The sequence below is a fragment of the Chiloscyllium punctatum genome, chromosome 25 (genome assembly GCF_047496795.1).
Source record: "Chiloscyllium punctatum isolate Juve2018m chromosome 25, sChiPun1.3, whole genome shotgun sequence".
Classification (NCBI taxonomy): Eukaryota; Metazoa; Chordata; class Chondrichthyes; order Orectolobiformes; family Hemiscylliidae; genus Chiloscyllium; species Chiloscyllium punctatum.
In genome coordinates, this window is record NC_092763.1 from 77,518,204 (window position 1) to 77,538,479 (window position 20,276).

Below are 20,276 nucleotides of genomic sequence, written 5' to 3' on the forward strand. Positions count from 1 at the left end.
TTTGTGTTGCAGATGTTTCGTCCCCTGTCTAGGTGACATCCTCAGTGCTTCAGAGCCTCCCGTGAAGCGCTTCTGTGATGTTTCCTCCGGCATTTATAGTGGTTTGTCTCTGCCGCTTCCAGTCAGTTCCAGCTGTCTGCTGCAATAGCCGGTATATTGGGTCTAGGTCGATGTGTTTGTTGATAGAATCTGGCACTCATCCACAGATTCTATGGACAACCTAAAGTGCACAAACTAGACATCCCACTCAGACCCATTGTATCTCTACCAGGGGACAACGGAATGAGGACATGCCACAACCTAAAGGACGAGCCATGTTACCATACATCAAGAACATTTCTGAACTATCAGCCAGACTCTACGACCACGAGGACTCATAACAGCACACAAACCAACAGCCACTCGCAGTCAACTCACCAGGACAAAGGACCCGATACCAAGCATGAGCAAAACCAATGTAGTGTACAAAATCCCATGCAAGGACTGCACAAAACACTACATAGGACAAACAGGAAGACAGCTAACGATTCATAGCCATGAACACCAACTAGCCACGAAATGACATGACCAGCTATCCTTAGTAGCCACACACGCAGATGACATGCAACATGAGTTCAACTGGGACAACACTACTATTATAGGACAGGCCAAACAGCGAACAGCCAGGGAATTGCTAGAGTCATGGCACTCATTCACAGATTCTATCAACAAACACATCAACCTGGACCCAATATACTGGCCACTGCAGCGGACAGCTACAACTGACAACTGGAAGCGGCAGAGACAAACCACTATAAATGCCGGAGCAAACATCACAGAAGCGCTTCACAGGAGGCTCCCAAGACCTGAGGATGTCATCTAGACAGGGGACAAAATGTCTGCAACACAAATTCCCAGCTCGGCGAACAGAACCACAACATCATTTTAAGTAATTCTTATTTAGTACTGCCCAGTTTGCATTTTTCTTTTATGAAAGGAAGTAATGTTATTTTGCTAAAAGTATATCGGCAGCCTCTTGTAAATATGTTCAATAACTGATGTCTAGAATAAATAATAACTAAAATAAGACCTTTGTTCGATCAGGTCCGAACTCACATTGGGATCTGTCATGTCCCATAGCTGGGATCATAACTGTTACCAATATGTAGTTCAGCAACATTGGCCTGATTATCGCTATCAACAAACCATTAGTTTCCAATAGTTGGTTTGCAAATCTTTCATAACTTTTCAGGCTTTGAGGGGTGAGAAAGGAGAATGGAGTGAAAACATGACTAATCACAGAAGGTACCTTCGTTTCCTACCTACCAGTATTTTACGGTAAGCTTTCATTAGAGACTTCCACTCCCTAACAAACAATCGATCGTTAGATAAGGGAATATTTGAAAACAAAACTATTCCATCCAAACATACCTCCAGCTGCTTGCTGGCCTCTTCATTCCTCAACATCAGTGTCAACTTTGTACGGATGCTTCTGAAATGCATGTCACTCAACATGCTTGCTCGCTTTGCTGTCATTTCGTTGGTGGACTGGGGTTTTGTAAAGAAGCATGGTATCAGGATAAATTCAGTACAATGAAGCTCAAAACTGAAAGCATTGTGAAGGCAACAAGAAAGAAAATCTCACACATACCAAAACAACTAGTTGATTACTTTCTGAATCAAAGTACACACAATAAGCGCCAACAGCCTTTTTAAAATCCTTATGTGCAGATTCATTGGCACATCTAGAAATAATTGAAACACACAATTGGAAATAGTGAATGAGAGTTAAGGTTACAAAGCAGATTAAGGGTTAATTATTAAACACAGAGTCGAGATTTAATATGGTAGTCATTAAATTCTGAAATTTATTTTTAAGATATTAAAATATTACTTACGCCCGCCTCAGGTCATCTGGAACATCAAGCTTTACTTTGTGGAATGTGCTTTTTGTTGCAGGTTTATTAGGGTTAATAGGTCGTAGTCGTTCCACTGTAACAATTTCATTGAAAGTGGCATCACAGACGGCGTATTCTATAACATAAAACTGAATAATTTTTTTCTTTTTAAAAAGCATTTCTTCAAATATGTGCTTTCTTTGACATAAATGCATGACAAACAGAATTAGTCAAAAGCGCAAAAGAAAACTGAACGAAAGTGCTGCACATGTGGATGAAAAATCCTTTACGACTTAGTACTGATGACAACAACTAAGTGATGCTTGCAACAATTGCTGGGACTATATTTGCTATTTAATGTGCACCTCACCAAGCCCTAGAAGGCTTAATAAAGAGTCATCAATAGCAATGTGGGTTACTTTACTCTCTAACATAATTGATGCTATTGTTACTCTTTTTACTTCTAAAGAAGCAATTTCCATTATTAATTTTAAACATAAACTTTGTAAATAAATCAATGAAAATTTCAAATCAGAAATGAGAATGTTTATGAAAATAAGCAAATTTCACCAACATGCCACAATTTAACAAATTTATAGAGTTATAATAGAGAGCAGATAGTAAGCCATTAACTTAATGCTCACTGAATGGTTACTGTTATGAGACACCAAGTATCTAGCATACACGCCCAACAGTAGTTTACATTATTTAGCTTGCACTGCACGAGACTAACTGTGGAAAAAATAAAAATTTTATGAAAATAGTTTCCTCATGTGAAGGTGTCACGAGTGTCAATTTTCAATTCCCCCACTCACCCACTATACTACTACAACTGTCAGCTTGCGGTTTTGTGATGGCAATATGATTTAATTCACAAGTCCAAACAAAATAACATGCAGGATTAAAGCCATGTTTCAAAATATAAAGGGGCAGCAAGTAATATAATTTAAAACATGCATTTTTGTAAAACATAATGACATCTTCAGAATGAAAAGTGCCTCTAAATATTTTCTACCATTTCAAATAGATTTCGATTTTAAAATCAAGTGTAATTTGCACTGTAAATATCAATGAAATCAATACTAAATTGAAACCTGAATACAAGCATAACAAATTTCTTACTTCACCCTTCATCATTCTAACTTTTGCCAACCACCAGCCACAAGGTTCTTTTTCATTTGCTCGAGAATACACCTGAGAAAAGAAGTACAATTCCTAATTTAGAGAAGGCAACTTAAGAAACATTGAGTAAAAAATAAACCAAAAAAAAGCATGGCCTTTTGACATTGATAAAAGTTTAGGTTATTATTACACATTTTGAAAGAAGAATCTGATAAAATGCCAGAAATAAGCCTAATGCAAATGGTTTGGAGAGGGGGGTGAGAGAGATTCTACACCTTTGGTAATGTACTTGTTGTAAATGCATTATAATATTATGACTATGGACCTTTAGCTCCTTAAAATCATGGCTCATTTGTCATCCAGCTAGTTTATTAAAAAAATGTGGATTCCAACAAAGGCATTCCCCAAATTAAATAAAGAAATCCTACAATGAGCACTTGTTCTCCTAATATTTGCCAACCTTTGCTTTCCCTCTATCTTACCAACCACTGGCACCAAACTTTTTATCATTTTGTGAGATTTCTTCCTTTCCCCTTTTTTTTGTGCAAGTCTATCAACTACATTCGCTCTGGGCATTAGATCAATCTTTAATCTTAGTTTTTATAAGGTAAAGGGTAACCCATAATGGCAGGAAAAGCTGTCCAGGAACATGCATGTGAGAAAGTGGAAAAACTGGAGTGACAGACAGGTAAGCAGGGATGAATAATGGATTGGACATACAGCACATGCGAAAAAGAAGGTCAAGTAGAAGGAGTCTGGAAAATTAGGAAGTCTGGAATTCTAGAAGGATGAAAGATCAGCCAAATTTAAGATATGGGGATTAGGTTTGGAAATGCACAAAGTGGGCAGAAAAGAAAATGGTTAAGACTGAGGTTAGAATTTGAGTACAAGGTGAGCGAGGGCTTCTGGTAATGTTCACTGCAACTGTTGAAAATCTTAAGATTCTTCATCTCATCGTCTCTTTTTCCTGACTGTCCCTCAATTGCCAGACTCAAACTGACGGCTGGATGTCTAATGCTAAATCTTAAGATTCAGTTTACAGGCACTACAAAGTCCCAGTTAATTCTCAGCAACCAGGGAGATCACTTGAAAGACACCCCAAGTCGTCTAGTTCATGCAGTTTACGCTAATCCAGTGATTAGACTGTTTTCAGGACACAAAAGAAAAAAGATGAGAAATTACACTGGTTCCTTTCTTTTCTTTGAACAAACCGAGGCCAAGTCCACACAAAACAGGGTATCATTAGAACATAGAACATAGAACAATACAGCACAGAACAGGCCCTTCGGCCCACGATGTTGTGCCGCACTTCTATCCTAGATTAAGCACCCATCCATGTACCTATCCAAATGCCGCTTAAAGGTCGCCAATGATTCTGACTCTACCACTCCCTCGGGCAGCGCATTCCATGCCCCCACCACTCTCTGGGTAAAGAACCCACCCCTGACATCTCCCCTATACCTTCCACCCTTCACCTTAAATTTATGTCCCCTTGTAACACTCTGTTGTACCCGGGGAAAAAGTTTCTGACTGTCTACTCTATCTATTCCTCTGATCATCTTATAAACCTCTATCAAGTCACCCCTCATCCTTCGCCGTTCCAACGAGAAAAGGCCGAGAACTCTCAACCTATCCTCGTACGACCTACTCTCCATTCCAGGCAACATCCTGGTAAATCTTCTCTGCACCCTCTCCAAAGCTTCCACATCTTTCCTAAAGTGAGGCGACCAGAACTGCACACAGTACTCCAAATGTGGCCTAACCAAAGTCCTGTACAGCTGCAACATCACCTCACGACTCTTGAATTCAATCCCTCTGCTAATGAACGATAATACTCCATAGGCCTTCTTACAAACTCTATCCACCTGAGTGGCAACCTTCAAAGATCTATGTACATAGACCCCAAGATCCCTCTGTTCCTCCACCTGACCAAGAACCCTACCATTAACCCTGTATTCCGCATTCTTATTTGTTCTTCCAAAATGGACAACCTCACACTTGGCAGGGTTGAACTCCATCTGCCACTCCTCAGCCCAGCTCTGCATCATATCTAAGTCCCTCTGCAGCCGACAACAGCCCTCCTCACTGTCCACAACTCCACCTATCTTTGTATCATCTGCAAATTTACTGACCCACCCTTCGACTCCCTCCTCTAAGTCATTAATAAAAATTACAAACAGCAGAGGACCCAGAACTGATCCCTGCGGAACTCCACTTGTAACTGGACTCCATGCTGAATATTTACCATCTACCACCACTCTCTGACTTCGACCGGTTAGCCAGTTTTCTATCCAATTGGCCAAATTTCCCTCTATCCCATGCCTCCTGACTTTCCGCATAAGCCTACCATGGGGAACCTTATCAAAAGCCTTACTAAAATCCATGTACACTACATCCACTGCTCTACCCTCATCCACATGCTTGGTCACCTCCTCGAAGAATTCAATAAGACTTGTAAGGCAAGACCTACCCTTCACAAATCCGTGCTGGTCACAGATTTGCTGGTCCATTCTTTAAACAGGTTCAAGTGCTCTGCTTACTCAACCACATCAGAATGCTGTAGAATTTGCCCTTACTAAGAAACACCATTGGAATTGGCTACAGTGGATTAGAATACTTCTTCCAGCCCCAGGTGCAGAGAGGTCATCAATACAATGCACTATTGTTTTCCTGGATAATGCTGATGTCCATAATTCCTCTTTTACTCTGTAGGACCTCCTGGAACTTCTTTACATACATATTTCCAAGACACAATTATTTAGGATTATGTCATTTTCTCACCGCAAATAAATAACTTGTGGGTTGGCAGGCAGATGGGTACATTGAAGTGTAGTTAAGGTAATGAAAAAAACTCATGCGATGAATTCAAATTCCACTACACTGTGCAACTGATTGAAAAGCACTTATTTTAAATAGGGAAATTTTGCAAGAAAGCAGGGTAACTAAATGAATATCTCTTGTAAAGGACTGGCAAGGGCATAATTAGAAAATCTGTCTCCTTCTTTGCTGTATGATTCTATGGCAATTTGTGAGTTACCACCAGAAAAATAGCCACATTAGCCACCATATTGTTTTAAGAAAAACAGCAGATTCACTCATGTCCTTCAAGAAAGAAATCCAGTTTTCCCATTTGCCATTCAATATCAGAAAAGAGGCATGCCATTCTACTGTGGAAAATATATCAAGATGGTAGCGTTCCACAATCTTTTCAGCTTAATAAATGCAGTATTGTTTAAACACTGAAGAGAAAAAAATACAAAGGGATGACAATTCACCTAAAAACTGACTCAATGACTTGTGTTCAGTCTGAATCAACTGTAAGGAAGAGCAACACACTCTTTCCATGGATGACAGCATAAGACATAGGAGTGGAAGTAAGGCCATTCAGCCCATTGAGTCCACTCTGCCTTTCAATCATGGCTGATGGGCATTTCAACTCCACTTATCCGCACTCTCCCTGTATCCCTTAATTTTTTGAGAGATTAGGAATTTAACAATCTCTGCCTTGAAGACGTTTAATGTCCTGGCCTCCAGTGCATTCCGTGGCAATGAATTCCACAGCCCACCACTCTCTGGCTGAAGACCCCCTCTAATTCTAAGGCTTTGCACAGGGATTCTAGTATCCCTGCCTGACAGAAACAAATTCCCAGCGTCCACCCTTTCTCAGCCATGCATTATCTTGTAAATTTTTATTAGATCTCCCCCAACCTTCTAAACTCTAATGAATACAAACCCATGATCCTCAGCCGTTCACCATATATTAGGCCTACCATTCCAGGGATCATCAGTGTGAACATTTGCTGGACACGCTCCAGTGCCAGTATGTCCTTCCTGAGGTGTGGGGTCCAAAACTGGACACAGTATTCCAAATGGGGCCTAACCAGAGCTTTATAAAATATCAATAGCACATCGCTGCTTTTACATTCCAACCCTCTAGAGATAAATAAATGTGGAAGGAAGGTATTGAAATCTGGTCGGCTTTATTAATGCCCAAATGGTATTGAGATCGAGGCAAAATTAGATATACATTTAATAACTGAAGGAAATAATAGAGAGGAAAGGAAGGACAGCATGTTTAAGATAATTTTCAGTATTCCGATTTTCACATTCTCAGCCAAAGGAAAAAGTATCTAATTAGTTAAGAGGAGATCCCAGTTTAAAGCTCACACTTCAGGATAATCATCTTAGAATGTTCAATGCAGTCAATGCAAAATGCACAATATAACATGGAACCATAGAAGTTTTAACAATGGTTTATAGTGCATCTATGAGCGGAGGCTCCTCAGCTGGAGATATTTAAAGCAAGAAAAGAAAGGCAGACATGCTTTTCCATTACACCTTTGTGACTCTCAGGATTTCTCAAAGTGCTGTACAGCCAATGAAGCACTTTGATAGTGATTATTGCGGTGTAAAGCATTAACTGAAAAGAAAATAGAGTTAATTTAGCAGCGTGACACTTAAATTTAGTTCTAAAATGCCCATCATGCAGACTAAGCTTATAAATGGGATGGTCTCTCATTAATTATTCATATTTTGGCTCTAGGAGTGCAGATCAGATTTCTGAAAGTTAAGGTTTTGTCACACAATTGTAAAAAATGGTTTTTCTGAAGATTCAAATTAAATAATACCCATGCTAAGTTTAAAATGTCAAGCATTCAGATACATTAGGTTAACTTCATGGGTGGACCCTTCATTAACTTTTAGGAACGTCAAGGTACTGTAACATAACACACTCATTGATATTCACATACCTCTACATCATCCCCTTCATTAATGTCTTTGTGATAGTCTGCTGGTGGTGGAAATCGAACATCATGGAAAGGAATCTGCCGCTCAGGCTGCCAACTGAAACCAGGATTTAAATGAGTCGAATCAGAGAATGAAATGATTCTAAGTAACAAGAGATATAACAAACTGGCTTGATGTTTGGATTTTTATTTCAGCTCGCAGATTTAAATTGCCCACATTCTTGTTTGAAATAAATATTTCAAAAGCACAGGGCTTGCCAGCTTAGTGTTGCTCCTGTAATATAGCGAGTCCTGTCCTTTCCCATTAAAAACGTGCTCGAATCAAAGCTTACCAATGAGAGGAAGTGGCACTAACTGCCTGGAGAAGGTGTTTCCCATATCTAATGCTGCATTGCATTAGTTCCTCTCTCCCAGAGCGTTCCTGACTCACTATTACACTTCCACCTCTGCCTCCCCTACAGCCATCTGCCTGTTGTCACCTTTCCTGGGCACAGACCCACCAACACAACGAGAATTGCCAAACTAGGACCTACAACACTCCCCAAACAATGAAAGCATCTCTGGCACATTGCACTTAGGCCTGTGCATTCCTGTTCCTAATTCGCTGCAAAATTAGACTGCAAAATGGGAACAGAAGGGGTACCAATATCAAAAGAGAATGCAATAACTCAATGAAAATGGTCTTACAAAGCCATTTGAGAGTCCATATTCCTAACAAGCCAAGTTGAGAAACTGAATGCAGTGATTCATGTCAGGCCACAAATTAGCAGAGAGCTACCATAACGACATTAAGAGAAGAATCCACTATCCCACCTGACTTTGTCTTGATGTCCCAGAATCACACAATATGGTGACTTCCAACTAGGAATGAACAATACTTTGCATTGTTAGTGACCACCCACATCTCAAAGCCAAATATAAACCACTCATGATGCATCCCATCCAGTGCTCTAGAACATAACCCATGCCCTGCATTGAGACCATTTATTAGATCAGGATTGGATGTCCTACTTTTTCTTTTGATGACACGAGAAATGACTGCAGTTTATTAACTTTAAAAAGGTAGTTGGCTAAATTCTTCACCTAAGTGAAAAAAAAAGTATTGCAAAAGAAAATACTGCTATCATTGTGAAACGACGTGAGTCAGTGATTTAAATTTTCTCCAGAAAAACTACCAGGATTAAAAATAGTTGTAGCAAGTTATTGCCAGGAACATAAAACATCACAACCAGCTTAAAGAGTCTCAAGTGATCGGAGGTCAGTCAGATCACCCCGAGAATCGACAGGCAAATAAAGGGACCTGAATTTATATCAAAGCAAATTCATTCGTAAAAAAAGGTTTTCACAAAACTCCCCAGTAGGAAAGAATTCCATTTGTACCAGATCAAAGTAGTATTAGAATTTCTGCAAATGGCTGCATCATTCAAAGATCAGGGCAGAACAAAATTGGCAAAACTTCTCAATGCTATCTGCTTAATGCTAGAAATGCAAGTATGCATGGATATTGGATAAAAATTAGGTTGGGCTTGGCTTGGATTCAAACACAGCTGATAAGCACTATAAACGAATGGTTGAAAATTAATATTTGGACTGTTAAAAGGAGGGGAAAAATTCCTGGGGGAGAAAGCAAACTAAGTTTTATTCAGAAAATTAGTACTCGGAACAAAAAACAAAAATAAGGCAATCATGCGACTTACATTTTTACTCTCAATTAAAGCGTTACTTTCCTTCAAAAACTAACAAGATGCAGTAATGTTACAAAGGAAATACCATGCAAGACAAGGACTTACTTGTTCTCAAAAGCAACAGTTAAAGCCTCATCATGCACATCCTTCACAAATGCCTGTAAAGAATAAAAAAACATAAAAAGTATGCGATAAAATAAATGCAGTTTGTGGATAACCATGACTGATACACACTTTAAATCATGTTTGTTGAGTAGGTTCCAACTCAGCATTTTATTGTGACGTGAAAGGCTCTTGCAAATGAATGCGACACTGATTATTTTAAAGAAAACCATGATGAAAATTTATACAGTAGCACAGATAGCAAGAATAAGGAAACCAAGAATAAAACCAGATACAGCATGCAGCATATGCTTGGCATCAAGCCTTTTTTAACAAAGGTACACCCTACTGAAGTAACACTATAGTAAAGACCTTCTCTCAAACTGCTGGGAACCAGTGCTTTCCCATAGACTCATCATATTCACAGAATCAAATTTATCAACCAAAATCTGAAACTTCTCACCTTTACTTGTCCACTGCTAGGTGATGAAAGCAGAATGATACAAGAAAGAGACAGTGGTCCAATGGGTTTTTGTCACTGACAGAGGAACCCATGAATGCTCAGAACATTAGGTTCCATATGGTTTGGATACCTCTTGCTGATTACCATCATATGCCCTCAGCTGATTAATTGGTATTCCTCATTATTGAACATTCCTTGGAAAGATTCATTCAAGATATGCTTGGTGGGGGAATTCTGACTGGATTCTAGTGGACAAAGCTGCTTGACTGGGCCTGTAGCAGATATTGAGAGGACTAACCAAACCTTTATCTCAAACATTCATAGAGGTGTTGGTGTTGGACTGGGGTGGACAAACTTAAAAATCGCATAACACCAGATTACAGTCCAACAGGTTTATTCGGAAGCACTAGCTTTCAGAGCTACCTGATGAAGGAGCAGTGCTCTGAAAGCTAGTACTTCCAAATAAACCTATTGGAGTATAACCTGGTGTTCTGAGATTTTTAACCATCTCTAAATACTCATGCGAAAGTGACGATAAGCTGCTACCTTGAATTGTGCAGCCCACCTGACGCATGGACATCTACAGTCAAAACGTGCGGTGCTGGAAAAGCACAGCCGATCAGGCAGCAGCCAAGGAGCAGGAGAGTCGATGTTTCGAGTATAAACTGCTCATCGGGAATCATGTACATCTACAGTTAGGGAATTTCTTGAATTTGATTCAATGACAATGAAGGAACAGTGATATACAACCAAAGCTTGAGTGCTTAGAATGGGAAACTTACAAACAATGGTGTTTATGTGTATTTGCTCCCTTGTCACTTGAGGTGGTAGAGGGAAAAGATTAATTTTAAGATGGTGGATATAGAGTCATAGAGATGTACAACATGGAAACAGATCCTTCGGTCCAACCTGTCCATGCCGACCAGATATCCCAACCCAATCTAGTCCCACCTGCCAGCACCTGGCCCATATTCCTCCAAACTCTTCCTATTCATATACCCATCCAAATGCCTCTTAAATGTTGGAATTGTACCAGCCTCCACCACATCCTCTGGCAGCTCATTCCATACACGTACCACTCTCTGCGTGAAAAAGTTGCCCTGTAGGTCTCTCTTATATCTTTCCCCTCTCACCCGATGCTCTCCAGTTCTGGACTCCCCGATCCCAGGGAAAAGACTTTGCCTATTTACCCTATCCATGCCCCTCATAATTTTGTAAACCTCTATAAGGTCACCCCTCAGCCTCCGAAGCTCCAGGGAAAACAGCCCCAGCCTGTTCAGCCTCTCCCTACAGCTTAAATCCTCCAACTCTGGCAACATCCTTGTAAATCTTTTTTTAACCATTTCAAGTTTCACAACATGTTTCCAATAGGAAGGAGACCTGAGTTGCACGCAATATTCCAACAGTGGCCTAACCAATGTCCTGTACAGTCGCAACATGACCTCCCAACTCCTGTACTCAATACTCAGACCAATAAAGGAAAGCATACCAAATGCTTTCTTCACTATCCTATCTACCTGCGACTCTACTTTCAAGGAGTTATGAACCTGCACTCCAATGTCTCTTTGGTTCAGCAACACTCCCTAGGACCTTACCATTAAGTGTATAAGCCCTGATAAAAAGTAGAGGACCCAGCACCAATCCTTGTGGCTCCCCACTGGTCACAGGGCTCCAGTCTGAAAAACAACCCTCCACCACCACCTACCTTCTACCTTTGAGCAAGTTCTGTATCCAAATGGCTATTTCTCCCTGTATTCCGTGAGATCTAACCTTGCTAATCAATCTCCCGTGGGGAACCTTGTCGAATGCCTTACTGAAGTCTGTATAGATCACATCTACTCCTCTGCCCTCAATCTTCTTTGTTACTTCTTCAAAAAACTCAATCAAGTTTGTGAGACATGATTTCCCACGCACAAAGCCATGGTGACTATCCCTAATCAGTCCTTGCTTTTCCAAATACATGTACATCCTGTCCCTCAGGATTCCCTCCAACAACTTGCCCACCACTGAGGTCAGGCTCACCGGTCTATAGTTCCCTGGTTTGTCTTTAACACCCTTCTTAAACAGTGGCACCACATTTGCCAACTGCCAGTCTTCCGGCATCACACCTGTGACTATCGATGATACAAATATCTCAGCAAGAGGCCCAGCAATCACCTCTCTAGCTTCCCACAGAGTTCTCGGGTATACCTGATCAGGTCCTGGGCATTTATCCACCTTTAACCGTTTCAAGACATCCAGCACTTCCTCCTCTGTAATCTGGACATTTTGAAAGATGTCACCATCTATTTCCCTACAGTCTATATCTTCCATATCCTTTTCAACAGTAAATAAGAGTAGGTCAAGTTTTGCATCTTCTCTCGTAGGTACATCACATACTGAATCAGAAAACTGTTTTGTTATGATGCTAATCAAACAGGCCGCTTCATCCTGGATGGCATGGAACTTTTCTCGTGCTGTTGGAATGCACTCCATAGAATAATAGAATCCCTACAGAGGGAAAGCAGGTCATTTGGCCCACTGAGTCCACACCAACCCTCCGAAAAGCATCTCACTCAAACCTACACCACCCTTTCCCTTTCACCTTGCATTTCCCATGGCTAATCCACCTAACCTACACATCCCTGGACACTATGTGCAACTTAGCATGGTCAATCCACCAAACCTGCACATTTTTGGACAGGGAGGAAACCCACACAGACACAGGGACAATGTGCAAATTCTACACAGTCATCCATGGGTGGAACTGAACCTGGGTCCCCGGTGCTGAGAGACAACAGTGCTAACCACAGAGTCACTGTACTGCCCAAGATTATTTCATTACACTCCTGACTTGTGACTTGCAGATGGTGATAAGTTTTGAGGAGTCAGAGGGTGAGTAACTTGCTTCAGAATTCACAATTTCTTACATGCTTTTATAGCCACAGTTCTAAAATCAGTTTAATTTCTACTAAATGGTAACTCACCAAATGGTAATTTGAGGAAATTTAGTGATGGTAATACCGATGAATGCCAAGACAAGATGATTAAATCCTCTCATTTCCTAACACTTGTGCAGGACTAACATCATTTGACAGTGATCAATCCAAGTATGGATGTTGTCCAAGTCTTGTTGCATATGGACATGGACTGTTTCAGCATTTGAGTCGTCGAAAATGGCACTGAACCTCGTGCAATTATCAGCAAACATCCTGTCTTCTGACTCTGAGATGAGAGGATGGCCTAGATGAAGCAGCTGAAGATTGCTGCCTTTTCCATTCAACCCTTGATCACTTTATCAAATCAGAACCTATCCAAATCTCACCGAAATACATTCAATGACTTGGGCTCTATAGCCCTCTGCAGCAAGGAGTTCCACAAATTAAAAAGTCTCTAACTGAAGAAATTCCTCCTCATCTCAGTATTAAAGGCTCCTCCCTTCACATTGAGGCTGTGCCCTCATGTTCTAGTCTCTACTAATAGTGGAGTCATTTTCTCAAAGTCCCTCAGTTTCAATGATATCACTCCCAACCTTCTAAACTCCAAGTACAGATCCAGAGACCTCAAACACTCCTCATATGACAAGTCTTTCTTCCTGGAGATCTTTCTTATGAACCTCCCCCGGACTCATTCCAATCCCAGCTCAACCTTAGACATGAGACCCAAATCTGCTCATAAAATTCCAAATGAGGTCTGAGCCTTATACACCTTTCACTCTTGCCTCCTATCTCTTACATTTCAGATATATAAAACAAACTCTTGCAATCTTCTAGATCACTAGCCAGCTTATTCTCACAGTTCATCTTCTCCCTCCTCTTTTTTTTAGTTACAATTTGGTTTTTAAAGGGTTCCCACTAATCTTCACCACATTGTCTGCCTCTTCCTTTCCTTTAACACTGTCCTCGATTTCCCTTGTCAGCCATGGTTGCCTCGTTCTCCCCTTCGTATGTTTCTTCTTCCTTGGGATGAACTTCTACTGTGCCTGAATTACCCACAGAAACTCCTTCCACTGTGACTCCCCTGTCTTCCCTTTGCGGCTCCCCTTCCAATCAACTCTAGCCAGGTCCTACCTCATATCTTTGCAATTACATTCACTCAAGTATAATAACATTAGATCTGATTTGAGCTTCTCCCGTTCAAACGGCAGAGTGAATTCCATTATATTACAGTTACTACCCACCACCTCCCCTCCCCAAGGCATTCTGCACCAATAAGTTCCATTTATTCCCCAGTCCTCTGACTGAAGAAATTCCTCATGTCTATTCTAAAAGTCGTCCCTTTACTCTGAGGTTGTTCCCTAGGGTCCTAGTCTCTCCTATTCTTGGAACCATCTTCTCCATCCAGGCCTCTCAGTATTCTGTAAGTTTTAATCCAATCTCCTCCTTTCTTCTAAACTCCAAGTACAAACACAGAATCCTCAACTGCTCCTCAAATGACAAGCCCTATTTCTTGGGATTATTCTTGCAAACCTCCTCTAGACCCTCTCAAAAGCCAGCACATCCTTCCTTAGATACAAAGCCCAGAACTGTTCATAATATTCCAAATGCAGTGTGACCGAGAGCCTTATACAGGGGAACCTTGATTATCCGAAGGACATGGGTGGGGAGTATTTTGTTCAGTTAATTGAATTCTGGATAATTGAATGCCAGATAACATAGTTTAGACAAGTATCGGGACCTTGCAATCTTGGCAGACAATCTGATATTTGAATAATCAATTGCCGGATAATTGAGGTTCCTCTGTATATCCGCAACCGTACATTGCTAAACCTGTATTCTAGCTCTCTTGAATTGAACGCTAACAGTACATTTGCCTTCATAACCGCCAACTGAACCTACGTGTTAACCTTAAGAGAATCGTGAACTAGGGCTCCCAAGCCCCTTTGAGATTTCCAAAGCATTTTCCCCACAGTCTGTGCCTCTATTCTTCTGACCAAAGCACATAATCTCATCTTTCCCACACTGTATTTTATCTGCCACTTCTGTGACCACTTTCTTAGCCTGTCCAAGTGCTTCTACAGTCTCCAGCTTCCTCAACATAATGTGCCCCTCCACTTGTCTTTGTGTTATCTGCAAACTTAGCAAGAATTCCCTCAGTTTCTTCGTCCAGATTATTAATGTATAACTTGAATAGTTGTAGTCCCAACGCTGACCCCTGCAGAACTCCCTAGTGACTAGCTGTCATCCTGAAAAAGAGCTCTTTATCCCTACTCTCTGCCTTCTGCCAGTCAGCCAATCCTCTATCCATATCAGTACCTTGCCCCAACATCTTAGGCTCTTATCCTATTTAGTAGTCACCTTTTACTGCACCTTGTCAAAAAGCCTTCCGGAAACCCAAACAGATCACGTCCACTGCGGAGAGGCAATGGTCTAGTAGTATTATCTGTCAACTATTAATGCAGAAAGGTTCTGGGGATCCAGAGTCGAATCTGCCATGGATTGAAATCAACAATGAAATCTGTAATTAAGAATCTACTGAAGACCATAAAACTATTGCCATCCTTATCTGGTCTGGCCTATATGCAACTCCAGACCACAGCATTGTGGTTGATTCTCAACTACCCTCTGAAATAGTCTTAATTAGACAAAAACAATCCACAGATGCTGGAATCCAAAGTAGATAAGCAAGAGGCTGGAAGAACACAGCAAGCCAGGCAGCATCAGGAGGTGGGGAAGTCAACATTTCAGGTACAACCCTTCAGGAATGGAGGTGGGAGTAGGGGAAGCTGCAGATAAAGGGGAGGCATTTGGGTGAGGAGAGGGGTGGAATGGTGTGGTAGCGATAGGCACGACTCGGTTGGTCGATGGGAGGAATGAATCTGGTTGGAAGCTGGAAAGAAGGTTGGTAGGTGTAATGGAAGGGAGGAGGTTGGTCTGGAAAGGAAGTCAGGGGATGGGTAGGAAGGTTATTTGAAATTGGAGAACTCAATGTTGAGTTCTCTAGGCTGTATGCTGCCCAGGCAGAAGATAAAGTGTTGTTTCTCCAATATGTGGTCTGATTCATTGTGGCAATGAAGGACGTTGAGGATGGCCATGTTGGACAGGGAGTGGGAAGGGAAATTGAAATGGAAGGTCAGGCTGGTCCTTATGGGCCTGGCTGAGATGCTCAGTGAAATGATCCCTCAGTTTAGAAAAAAAACACTTCGGGAGCACCAGATACAGTAAACTAGGTTGGAGGAGATGCAGGAGATGAAATAGACTAGCAAGCTACTCAGCTGTATCAATTGCTACCCAATGTCAAAGAAATGAAATCAGATGGACCTAGCTACCAGTAACAGGCAGCCTATTGATTATAGCGATTCAAGAAGGCAGGTCAGCACTACCTCAAGGGAAACTTGTGATGGACAATAAATGCTGGCCAGCCAGCAACACCCTATGGAGCAAATACATTTTTAAAAACATGCTCTCCGTCTAACTTGCTCATTAACTCAACTAACAGATTTATCAGGCATGACCACCCCTTGATGAAAGCATGTTCCATGAATTTGAACCCATTCCTCCCACACCAATCTTAGATTCACAAGTTCACCTCTTTAAACTTGTTGCTCATGGCTTGGATAGTAATCCGAGGTTTATCACCTTTTTGGTTCTGCTTTCTAATTTAGTCCCTAGCTGCTCGAATTCCCTCAGCAGGACCTCTTTCCTCTTTCTACCTATATTGTTGGTACCTAGTGGACCACAACAACTGGATGTGAATAACTAATTCTGATTAGCTTCATTTTTGCTTGGTTAAGTGATATCAAAATTTGATGTAAAGAACTCGAACCATCCTGCTTGAGTTCAATTCTTTTGTCCATGCTTGGACCAAGTATACAATGAGATCAGGACGTGAGTGGCCATATAGGATCTCAAATCGAGTGCCAGAGAGCAGACTATTACCAAACAAGAACCACTTGATAGCACTGTCGACGACATTTTCAGTCAGCTTGTTGATAATTGAGAGGAGGCTGATGGGGCAGTAATTGACATGATTGGATTTGCTCCAGTTTATATGGAGAGGAAATACCAGGACAATTTTTTCATTGTACGGTAAATGTTAGTTTTACAGCTGTGCTCAAATAGCTCTGCAACAGTGGTTGCTCATTCAGGAGCACAAGTTATCAGCACCACTGATGGAATGCTATCAGGGCTTAAAATGACTTTGTTGTATCAAGCACTTCAGCTGTTTCTTGGTCTCACCTGAAATGAATCAAACTGGCCAAAGACCAGCTTCTGCTGGGGACCTGAAGCCAAAATAGATCATCTACTTGACACTTCTAATTGAAAAGGATTCAGCCTTATTTTTTATATTGGTGTATTAGGCTCTCCCATCAGCAAGAATGAGGCTGCTAATACAACCTATTTATGAACAGATTAATTAGGAGCGAGAGACGGCTAATCGCCCCTCATATCTCCTCTATATTCCTACTCAACCTGATAACCTTTCACCTCCTCGCTTATCAAGAATCTATCTACCTCTATCTTTAAAAATTCCAAAGACTCTGCTCCTTCATCCTTTGAAGAAGAGTTCCAAAGACTCGCAACCCTCTGAGAAGAAAATCTCAGCTCTGCTTTAAATAGACATCCTTATTTTCAAACAGTGACCCTTGGTTCCAGATTCTCCCACAATAGTAAACATCCATTTGGTAAATTTGCCTCAGAATCTTGCATATTCCAATCAAGCTGCCTTCTGCTTTTCCAAACCCCAGTAGATGTAGGCCTACTGAGTAAAACTTTTCCTCAGAAGACAATACACCCATTTCAGGTGTTGGTCGAGTGAATATTCTTTCAGCTGCTTCCAACACATTACATCTTTCATTTAATATGGAGACAAACACTATACACAATATTCATCACTAATGACTTGTAAAACTGAAATATAACCTTCCTACTTTTGAATTCAATCTCTTTTTACAATGGAAACATTCTATTTGACTTCCTAATTACTTGCTGTACCTGCATACTAACATTTTGTGGTTCATGCACTAGGACACCCAGATTCTTCTGCATGTCAGAGTTCTATAATCTCTCACCATTCAGATAATATGCTTCTTTCATACCCTCCCTGCTAAAATGGACAATTTAATTTTTTTCTAACAATTATCATGCAGATTTTTACCGATTCTCAACCTATTCACAGCCTTTGAAGCCTTCTTACACCCTTTTTACAACTGACTTCACATCATCAGCAAAGATAGCAATCATACCATTAAAATAAATTGTAAAAAGTTGAAGTACCCACACCAATCGCTGTGGCACACCACTTATTATAATTTTGCCATCCAGAAAATAACCAACTTATGGGTAATTTCTAGTTAGCTAGTCAAATCTTGTGGAGATGAAATCAAATAGTTTCAGAACAGATCTAGCAGCTAAAATTTGGTGTCCATGATGCACTGTTGGTTACCAGTAGCAATAAAACAGTATTCAATCACAAACTATAAGCTCATGGTTAGAATATCCCACACTCTAATATCATGAAATCAAGGGATTAATCTCGGTTCAATGAAGAATGCAGGAACGCATACCAAGAACAGCATCAGGTATACCTAAAAAAAAGTCAACATGGTGAAGCTATGATGCAGGACTACTTGCAAGGCAGACAGCAGAATGAACGTGTGATATTTAGATCAGAGATCCTTTAAGCAATGGATCAGATCAAAGCTCTGCAACGTTGCACATCCAGTCAAGAACAGTGGTGGACAGTTAGAAACTACCAGGAATGGCAGCTCCAAAGTATATTGGCACTAGGTATTAGATTTACTACAGGCATGATGGACCAAACTGTGTTCTTCCACACTGTAATAATTGTAATGCTGTGGGTTTGTTTAAAATTGGTGCACCTTATCTGCATGAGAAATGTACACAGCTCAAACAAGGTTGGGTCAGGGTGCAGTGGAGAAGTGGAAGAGAATAGGAAGGTTTGGGAATCATTTAACTTCCACCCACTTCTGCATGCTGGAGTTCTAATCCAAATAATGCAACAAGGGGCAGAATTCTGTATATTCCAAGTAAATGCAAATTCCAAGATAACATGTCTCCAATAGCTTCCAAAAATTAACCCACCTCCGTTTATGACTTGAAAACACAAACAAAATGTCAGGAAATGTGGTAAGATTATTATACACAGTAGAAACACCAGTTCATTCAAAACATGAGATTATGTAGGTGTGCCCATCTGTCTGAATTTCTAAAAGTGTTTTTTCAGTAGATCAGATGTGGGGAAAATGCCACAGAAAACATAGTTTATGAAGAAAATTGGCACTAAGAAAGAAACTTTGAAGCTGCGACTACTAGTAACATTTGAATATACTTCCTTAAAACCTCAACTTTTCCTAGAGCTCACTGTGTCTAACTGACAACAAAAGGGTCAGAAAACGACTTAAAAATTGATATATTGACCAGAATAAAAGATACTTAAAAACCAATGTACTTGATAAAATTCAATCAGGCACACAGTATTCTAACCTTAGACCAGGATATATTAGTCACTATATCCAACTAAGAATGGACTGAACAAATCAATTATGTTGACTGCCAAGGTACAAAACAAATATACAATCTAATGATTGCAATATGACAAAGCTAGCCAGAAGGTTTTGCAAAATAGGATCAAAGTACTATAGTAGGATCAAATGTGCAAACTATACAAGTTGACTCAATAGATGATTTTGATGACCAGTTTTAGTATTTGAATTATGAAAAGTCAGCATTGTTACAACTGCATCTAAAATCTAATTATAACAATGCTTAAATTAAAACTGATCTTTTACCACTTGTTAATCTAATCATTAGAAAAATACCTGTCACTGCAAATAAAACAGTATGGCAAGATATCATATCACTTATGCCTTGAAGGGGAACAGAGAATATATGACTTAGTATAGCTTTGCCTCTGCACTATGTAATGGAATATGCTCAAAATTCCATACTGGGTTTATTTCAGCTGAAATCTCCCTGTTTGGACTGTTTCTGGACAGCACACTGATTTTTGTAACATTAAGATATTGGCTGAAGTATTTTCAGATAACCTGAGGGAATCTGACATGTGCATCAGCTCAAGGAGAGATATTTCCTCTCAAAGTTTTATCTCAATTCCTCTGGCTCTCTTTTCTGAGTTCACTCTTCATCCTATCCTCCTATAATCACTGTTTCATGTAAATTCCCCATTCTGTATTCATAGCGGCCTTGCCATTTCATGTGGTCTTGTTTTTCCCATTGTATCCACTGCAGATAAGGCTACCTCAATCACTGTCTTGTATCGCTTTCCATACACAATCTCCTGCCCCTTCCTCTCAGAAGTGATTGTTTTGCCCCTGGAA

The 20,276-nt window shown here is 40.5% G+C and overlaps 1 protein-coding gene across 5 annotated transcripts in view; it reads right to left on the reverse strand.

Annotated features, from left to right (window-relative positions):
* fmr1 (fragile X messenger ribonucleoprotein 1) overlaps window positions 1-20,276 on the reverse strand; it is a 71,748-nt gene that overhangs the window by 41,969 nt on the left and 9,503 nt on the right. For all 5 annotated transcript variants that reach the window (XM_072595602.1, XM_072595599.1, XM_072595598.1 and 2 more), the window contains exons 2-7: window positions 9,538-9,590; window positions 7,751-7,844; window positions 3,000-3,071; window positions 1,878-2,026; window positions 1,631-1,724; window positions 1,411-1,527 (exon numbers count right to left, since the gene is read on the reverse strand). In XM_072595602.1, coding sequence (XP_072451703.1) covers window positions 1,411-1,527; window positions 1,631-1,724; window positions 1,878-2,026; window positions 3,000-3,014 — 375 coding nt within the window. In that variant the 5' untranslated portion in view covers window positions 3,015-3,071; window positions 7,751-7,844; window positions 9,538-9,590. The remainder of the gene's footprint in view (window positions 1-1,410; window positions 1,528-1,630; window positions 1,725-1,877; window positions 2,027-2,999; window positions 3,072-7,750; window positions 7,845-9,537; window positions 9,591-20,276) is intronic.